The sequence below is a fragment of the Prunus mume genome, linkage group LG6 (assembly GCF_029339155.1).
Source record: "Prunus mume cultivar Tortuosa linkage group LG6, ASM2933915v1, whole genome shotgun sequence".
NCBI lineage: Eukaryota > Viridiplantae > Streptophyta > Magnoliopsida > Rosales > Rosaceae > Prunus > Prunus mume.
In genome coordinates this window covers 2,948,578-2,957,126 of record NC_142703.1, presented here as the reverse complement: position 1 = coordinate 2,957,126, position 8,549 = coordinate 2,948,578, and the positions used below count along the sequence as shown (strand labels likewise).

Genomic DNA, 8,549 nt, shown 5'->3' with positions numbered 1-8,549 from the left:
TATTTGAGGGTTTAAGTGATACATAAATATCACTTAAAGCTCTTATTTTTAGAATATGTAGTTTTTTTTCCAGTCATTTGCGCATGATTTATAAGTTGCTGAGATATATAATATTAGTTTTTTGGTCCATTCGTCCCCAAAAGAGTCATGTTTATATATAATTCTTAATAAGTTAACTTTTAAAATTTATATAGCTGATGGGGTGAGAGAATTCATTTTTCCGTTTGATAAAAGTATATCCCGTTGAGTATAATGATGCGATATTGCTTGCATCTCTTAGAAAAAAAAAAAAAAAATTGGTCAATCACTACAAAACGAAAGAAAAAAGAAAGAGAGGTTATCTGAGGATATTGCTGTATTTTAATAATATATATATATATATATATATTAAGACTCACACCGCATATTTCAATGATCCTAACTGTTATTTTTTAGGTATTCCTTCAAAAATCACTTCAGCAAAAACTACTTTAATCAAATACCATTTGGCTGCTAAATTAATTATTGTTATTTAAGTGTTTTCTTGAAGTATTATGTTTGTATATTTTGTTGGTCACTACTAAATGTCTTATTGGTTTTCAATTTTTAAGGATGGTGCATGACTGAATATTTTAAAAAAATAGACGGTTTGAATCAGTGGACCACACAGAGAGTCTGTTAAACAATTTATTTAATTAAAGGATCCCTTAATATATAGTCTATCTCTAGTCCAAACGTCTCCATTTTTCTTAGTATATCCGGATGTGTTGTTTTAGGTGTTTTTCTTGCATCTAAGTACATTAGACAACTCAAAGGTTTGCCTTCAGTTGAAACAAGCAGGAGTTAAACATTAAAAAGCTGTTGAGATAGGTGTTGAGGTACAGACTTTTAGCTAGCTGTCAACGTAATACAAAACAAAGCAGCTGCCAATTGATTGGTTTGAATTTCCATCACCTTCTCATATAAAAGTAAATCAATTAAGTCCAAATAAAAATAAACTTAAGAATCTTCTTTGCTCTCAACCAAGTTTACATGGTGTGAAGATCTTCTGGCCCTCATTTAATTTTTTAAAAGAATTGATGATATTCCGACCCTCATTTCATGTGTTCTGTTCTCCTGGACCCTATAGTCCAAGAGAGTTGTGGTACCTTTTGATTTAATCTAAAGGTTGAGAAAATAATCATTTAATATCAATTTACTTTTTTCTTTTTTATATAATATATTAATTTAACTAAACAAAAGTTGAAAAAATAAAGAAGAAAAATCACTGAAACTATAAAACACGTTCTCGTGTGTTCTTCCTCCCGTCGCCACAGCAGCACCTCCAACTCCAGCATCGGAGACGAAAATCCAGAGCTGCACATCGCCTCACATAATAAACGAAGGTCTGCCAAATAAAAATCAGATTATGTAATTGCAGGATTTCCCACCCGAGACAGATTCTTGTTCACATGTTATATATGGAAAACAACACAGTTTCAAGAGCCTACAAAATATATGAAAAACTATTGTAAAACCCAAAAAATTAAGAGAGTAAACATTTTTTTTTAATTGACTGTGTGGGTGGTGTGGGAACCGAATTAAATCAGAATCCTAGGTCAAATAATTCCTTCTATTTGGGATTATTTGACCTAATTGAGAATTATTTAACCTAATTGGGAGTTACTTAATTTAATTGAGAATTACCCAATTAAATTGAGGTTTTTTAGGTTTTAGACATAAAAAAAATTTCACTTTTGGAAAAAGCCAAAGCTTTTTTCAAAAAGACAAAAAAACCACTCAACTTTCAAATCAAAGACATGCAAATGTATTGGATTTCTTAGGAAATCTAAAAATAAATAAGGGTATTTTTGTCCATTTTTGCTTTTTTTAAAATTTTTCTTTCTCCTTTTGCTTTTTCCAAAATGTCCCATTAAATTGAATGTTACCTAATTAGGTTGAGAATTGATTTGATTCCTACCACAATTGCCAATTAATTGGGAGTTACCTGAATTAATTGGGAGGTTATTTGATTCAGATTGGGTGTATTTGATTCTTGCCTTAATTAGGGATTTGATTAAATCAAATCCCAAAATACAACCTCACCAACCTCACCCACCTCGTTGAGACCCCCTATAAATACTTGACTACGCACAAGGATTGAGGTACGTCAGAATTACTACTAAAACTCTGTAGAGATCTTCCCCTCACAAACTGTAGCCACCTCATCTCTCTCTCTCTCTCTCTCTCTCTCATTTACATAAGGCTCCGGCCTCCCGGTTTACACCATAAATATATCTCCGTACCCTATTAGCTATTGTTTTCTATACGAACCAATTGAACTAACTTAGGCATCGGAGGGCTTTTGGTCAACACCCTCCCGGGAGTGGTTCTCTTATTTGTTCTATTTTGCAGGGAGAAAGAGGCGGCGAAGAAGAAAGGGGAATCTTTCCAATCGAATATTCTCGTGGGAAAATTTGCTCCCAAAGATGGCTTAAGGAAAAGCAACTCTGCAAATTATTCCTTTAAATTAAGTAAAAGATCCCAAAATTAAAAAATAAATTGAAAATTTCCCATATCTAGTTTCATTTTCCCGGATGAGAAAATATGTGCATAGAGCAAATATAAATAACACGGTTTGCCCCCGATCCAAGTTTATCCAACTGTCCTCTTTTAAGATTTTAGCAAATAGGTAGTTTCAATTCAGGAATCAAACTTAGGCTTAGAAGAAGCATTAAACATGTGCTTCCAAAAAAATAAAAAAATCAAACAAGGGCCGTGGGTGTAAAATAACTTTTACTGTGTCTGAACAAGTTTATTAGGATTTATATACAGATAAATACAAGAGTCAACCAAGCAGAGCGGTGACAACATCTCCAATACTGCTATACAACTGGACAACATGGTTTCTTGCAGATATTGCAGGAACCTTAACCCTTTTAGAACTCAAGGCAGTTTCGCAATTGCCGGCATCGTCACCTGCGATTTTGGCGTCATAGTTGGCCGTCATAGGGTCCTCCTCGATCTCAGCTTTCGAGCTTTTGAACGATGCCACCACGGCTTTGTATGAAGAAGCACACGCTTTGATAGCATCCCTTGGATCACTCTTGAGCAAATTGTTGATGAATGTTTGGCTGTCTTCTGCATTGGCTATGGCTAACCCGAGAGCCACTTGAGCAAGATCTTTGTAACTGGATGCTGATAGGGCTTGAGGATTGGAGTCCAGAATTTTCAGGCATTCTGCGTTGTTTATGGTGTTTTTGCAGACATCATCGATCAGTTGAGTCGATGCATTCGCTAACGAAGAAGAAGAGAGAAATAAAAACAAAGCAAAGAAGAATGCCAAGGCGTAAGAAAGTGGAGACTCCATTGTCTGCAAGTAATGTTTCAAAAGTTGTTATGGTTATGTTATATATAGTAGTGAGAGTGGTTGGTGCTATTAATGAGACATTATTAGGATTCCCATAACGCGTGCTTACCAAGAATCCAAAGATTTGGAGAATCGACCAATTTAAGTAAAATTTCAAGTCAATTCAGTGAATGCGTGCATACATGAATAGGAAATTTTTGATATACTGAAAAAACAAAGAGATGCCAAATCCTAATTAATAATTGACTCAATCTAACATTGATTAATATTTGACCCCTCAAAAGAAAAACAATTGACTAATATTTGGCTCTGATGTAGGACGAAATATGGGGTCAACTATGGTGTGAAAAATTAATTAAAATAAAGTGGCTTAAAGTTGGAAGAAAATTGTGTAAGAGAGGAAAATTCCAATTAAATGTTAATTATGGCACTAGGAAAAGAAGGAAGGCGTATCGTTGGGATTTTCAGATCGATTAAGGAAGTTTGAAGCAATTATGATTATGTCAAGATTTGTATTTAATTTAATGTTTAATTTTATATTTTTAAGAATAAGTTATCTATTAGGATATTATTTTCCTAATATGACGAGGATTTTTATTATTTTCTTGTTAGCTAAGTTAGGAATATTCTAGAACATAGGGTTTCCTACGATATTAGGGTTTCTTTTTTTTCTATTTAAGCCAAATCATGACGTTGTATTTGCCAATTTATTCATTTTATTTTTAATCAATATATTTGAGGTTTACTCAATTTCTCTGATGGATTCAAGTTTGTTGGTGAATTCCGACATTGTTACTTGTAGTTATTGTTCGATCTCCCTATCCCTTATATCTTGCTGCATCAGTTGGTATCAGAGCTAGGTTTTTCTTGACTCGAGGTCCTCCAATGGGTCGTCCAGACGAAGAAGATAGGACCTGTGTAGACAGGGAACCAATCACTTTTAGAGAATTTGATGTTGCAGTTGTTCCATACTTCAAGGGGAGTGACTGCATTGATGGCTTTCTCCAGTGGATTGTAGACGTAGAGGAAATATCTGATTCAATAGCAGTCCCAGAGGAGAAAATGGTGAAAATTGTTGCGTCCCATTTAGAAGATGATGTCGATTCTTGGTGGGATCAGTTGCGACATTCTAGGAAGCAACAAGGTAAAAATGCTATCAGTTCTTGGCATTGGATGAAGAGACTGCTTGTGAAAAAATTCTTTCCTTTTAATATGATATATATTTGTTAAAAAATGGTTACAAGATTGCTCAACCCAATATCATGGTAAGTCAAGAAAAGATGGAGGAAAATCTCGAAAAGGAAGAAACTGTGATGGATACTGAATTAATTAAAGATGTAATAATCCCCAAGATGGAGGAAGAGATTCAAGAAAAACAAGATATTGAGCCTATTGAAACATATATTTCAAAAGATGAAGAACAACGATTGGCTTGCTTTGAAATTCGAGGTATGGATAAATCTGATTATTCCATCCAAATATGAGCAAGTCCATACGCCACAAATTGAAGAGCTTATCTACACATCAAGTTCTATGTCTACTTATGGTGCTAGGAAAATAAGGAAGGCATATCGTTGGGATTTTCAGGTCGATTAAGGAAGTTTGAAGCAATTAAGATTATGCCAAGATTTGTATTTAATTTCATGTTTAATTTTATATTTTTAAGAATAAGTTATCTATTAGGATATTATTTTCCTAATATGATTTTACCTAGGATTTTTATTATTTTCTTGTTAGCTAAGTTTAGGAATATTTTAGAACCTAGGGTTCCTACGATATTAGGGTTTCTTTGTTTTCTATTTCAGTTTATTCATCTTATTTTCAATCCATATATTTGAGATTAACTCAATTTTTCTGGTGGATTCCAGTTTGTTGATGGATTCCGATATTTCTACTTATAGGGTAATCGTTCGATCTCCCCATCCCTTTTATCTCGTTGCGTCGTGCATGCTAGGGAAATCAAATTTATACGGAGCATTTTTACTCATCAAATTATCCAAAGATTTATTCTCATCACCACCTTTAAAGGTTTTTAAAAAAAAAAATTAAAAGGGCCCACATGCCTCTCTTAATTGAATTCTTTGTGAGAGGATCACCATGTTGTAATGGATTAAAATTGACACATATATAGCAGTAATTCAATTATTTTAACACATAAATTAAATAATAATAAGTTGTTAGAAAGTAGCGAAGTATGGATAGAAAGTAGCCTTCTATTTGGATGGAGAAAAAGACGGGAATTGAAGAGGAGAAATTGATATTTTCATTGTTTGGCAAAGTATGAAATTGACGAGCAAAAAAAATTGTGAAAATTGGGAATCGAGATTAATTTCCGCCAAAAAGGCATCATTTTGCAATTTCCATTGAGCTTCGTTTTTCCCTGTAATTGCTATCATTTACAAAAGAGTGCTGCTAAACAAACCTTAAATTAACTGAGTACACCATATGATCTAAGTTCACCCTAATATTTTAATCAAAATGAAAAATTAACTAAATACACCTTAGTTAACTACCAAAAATACCCCTGGTATACCCTAATACACTCTATCACACAATCGAAGTAGATTTGCTTATTCAAAGCTTGATTCTTGTAAATCCTTATGAATTTCTTTATTTATTTCTTATTTTTTGATTGAACTTGTTGCCCTCCATTTGCAAGTTTGCCTTTTCTTTTGTTCTGATGCGTTTCCATTTTGTTCAATGCTTGTGCCTTTTGGTGGTTTTACCTTCCTCTACAGTTGGCTTCATTCGAGAAGGTTAAGGAAGTAGATTAATTCTTCAAAGTCCATCCCAACCCCTCGATAGCGAGAACATTGAAGCAGAGCATTGAGTGGGTACAGATTAACGCCAAGTGGGTTCATGAGATTGTTGGGAGTGAGAAAAATCTTGTCGATTAACGCCAAGTGGGTTCAGAGTGTAGCTAAACCATGAAATGATTTCATTCACAGTCAAGGAAAAGCAGTTTATTAGTTGTAAAAATCAAATTAAGCATCAATTTCTACAAACACAAAACTTGGAGATGGAGAACGAGAAGCAAAAGAAAAAACCATTCCTTACAGAGCACATTGACATGCCTTTCCTTGCACCCCCACCAGTGGTCGCTGCGTTGTTCGCCATGGGCACTAAGCAATACGAAAACTTCTCTACCTTCGATTAGGGTTAATATGGTAAGTATAGTATACTTAATAAAATTATATATGTTTCACAATAAATACTTTGGTAGTAGGGTGTTAGTTAATTTTAGGGTTCGTTTATGTAACATCTAGGAAAAAAAATTATTATTTATTTATTTGAACTTAATTATGTGTTTGAGTGATTTTAGTGTGTTGGAGAGTATTTTGAGTCACTTGAGTGATAGAGAAACTGAATTACAAGAGTTTTGAACTTTCATTATCGGGTTGGGTGGATAGAGCAATTTTTCAAGTGTGGGTGTTTACTATTTTGTTTCCATTTTGAGTTTTTTTATGAGTTCCCATGATAGGTATGAACTTTAGAAGAGTTTTCAAAGCTTTAGGGACAATCTAGGAGTGTTAGAATGGTGGAAAACAACTTAAAGGCAAATCTTGAAATTTGAGTTTTCTGGGTAAGTTTTAGTCCGCGAGCCTCAATTTGGCTCTCTTTTTCTCCAAATCTTTCTAGTTATTGAGGAATCCATTAATTGAGTTTAAACGAGAATGGACATCTGATCACATGCCCAACCTCTTATGTATGTTGGTCATTGGATCTAATCTTGAACGAGCACTCAATCTACTTTAGGGGGGTTTACAAATGCTTGTGACATGCATGCACACTAAGCAGCTCGTTCTTGTCCTTCTTCTTGCTTGCTCGGTCTTGCTTTACCTTCCAGGGACCTCCTGAATTGTTGCCGGTGCATTCGTCCATTCTTCTCTCTCCAAGGCCAAGGTTTCAGACTAAGTCAATCTGGTTGAGTAGCTGTCGAACCAAGTTGTTTTGGTCGTCTACTCTTTGAGTCAGCTAGTCAACTCTAACAATGAGATCTGCTTGACAATGTGGATTAGGAGGAGAGAATTGTTTGGAGCCCAATTGCACATGGGCTAGGGTTTCGTTAATGGTGTACACAAAAGCGTACGTCGAGCACGGCGGCAAATGAGAGAATGACTAAACTTGTTCCACAACGGAGCCAAAGTTGGCACCGGCGACAAATTGGTTATAAGCAATGATGTTGGGATGCACCATGGTGCCGTCATGGTGGTGAGCCTCCAATCCGGCCATGAGGCTGTTAGGACGATGGCTGGATCAAGCCGTAAGGCGATGAGGCTAGAAGTTTATAGTGTCCATGGGGTCATGTGCTTGAACCATGGTCTTGGCCATGGAGCCTTGTGGCGGTGCTAGGCTCACATTGCTAGCGCAATGTGGTGGAGAGGCAGTGATGGCTAGAACCATGGTGGCATCCACGATTTCGGCAGTGGAACGTGGTGGAAAACTCAACGCCGCGCCATCATGATGGCTCGGACCAGTCGTGGATTGAGTTGTAGCAACGACACGGCTTCTCGTGCACATGCTTCCAACCATGGTTGTTTGGAAGGCTTCAATTGATGATGAACATGAGGAAACAGATTCTTTTGATTCAAGAACACGCATTGAGTATAACTTGTACTCTCAATGAAAGCACCAAATATATTTGAGCAAATTTCCGCACCAGGAATATTCATGGGTTGATTCCTTGATCTTCGATCTTCCTTCTCTTTCTTCTCCCTTGGTTCCTGTACAACAAATCTAGCTCAATGGACCACACCTGGAGGGTGCTGGCCAAAAGCCCTCTGATGCGTAAGTTAGTTCGATTGGATCTTGAAAAAGATACGACAATAGCTAAAGTGGATAGAGTTTTCTCTCATGTTGAGAGCCAGGTGGCCGAAGCCATGTGTGGTGGCCAGAGTCGTGTGGGGAGGAGAGAGAGAAAAATTTTGGCTAGGGTTTTTGGATTAAAAAAAAATATTAGAATTCCTTGTGTAGCCATGTATTTATACGCTCATTGTACGTTAGGGTTTTGGGAGAGTAATCCTTATTTGGTTAGGATTATTCTTATCCAAGAAGATGATAGGAATTAATCCAAGAGATTTGGTGGAAATTCGTTCCTTAATTTAGGGAGATATTCCTGTATTAAATAGGATTTAATTAGAATAATTAGTTTACCTAAGAAATATTCCTTTTCCACATGTCGTGTTCTTATTGGCCTGCGAAATATGTGTTTCCACAATTA

General features: G+C 35.7%; 1 protein-coding gene across 1 annotated transcript; it reads right to left on the bottom strand.

Moving 5' to 3' along the window:
* Positions 1-2,741: 2,741 nt before the first annotated feature.
* LOC103336291 (uncharacterized) lies at positions 2,742-3,331 on the bottom strand. The gene has a single exon (XM_008239334.2). It carries the CDS (start codon positions 3,326-3,328, stop codon positions 2,807-2,809), a length of 522 nt encoding a protein of 173 aa, XP_008237556.1. The 5' UTR covers positions 3,329-3,331; the 3' UTR covers positions 2,742-2,806.
* Between the last annotated feature and the right edge of the window lie 5,218 nt (positions 3,332-8,549).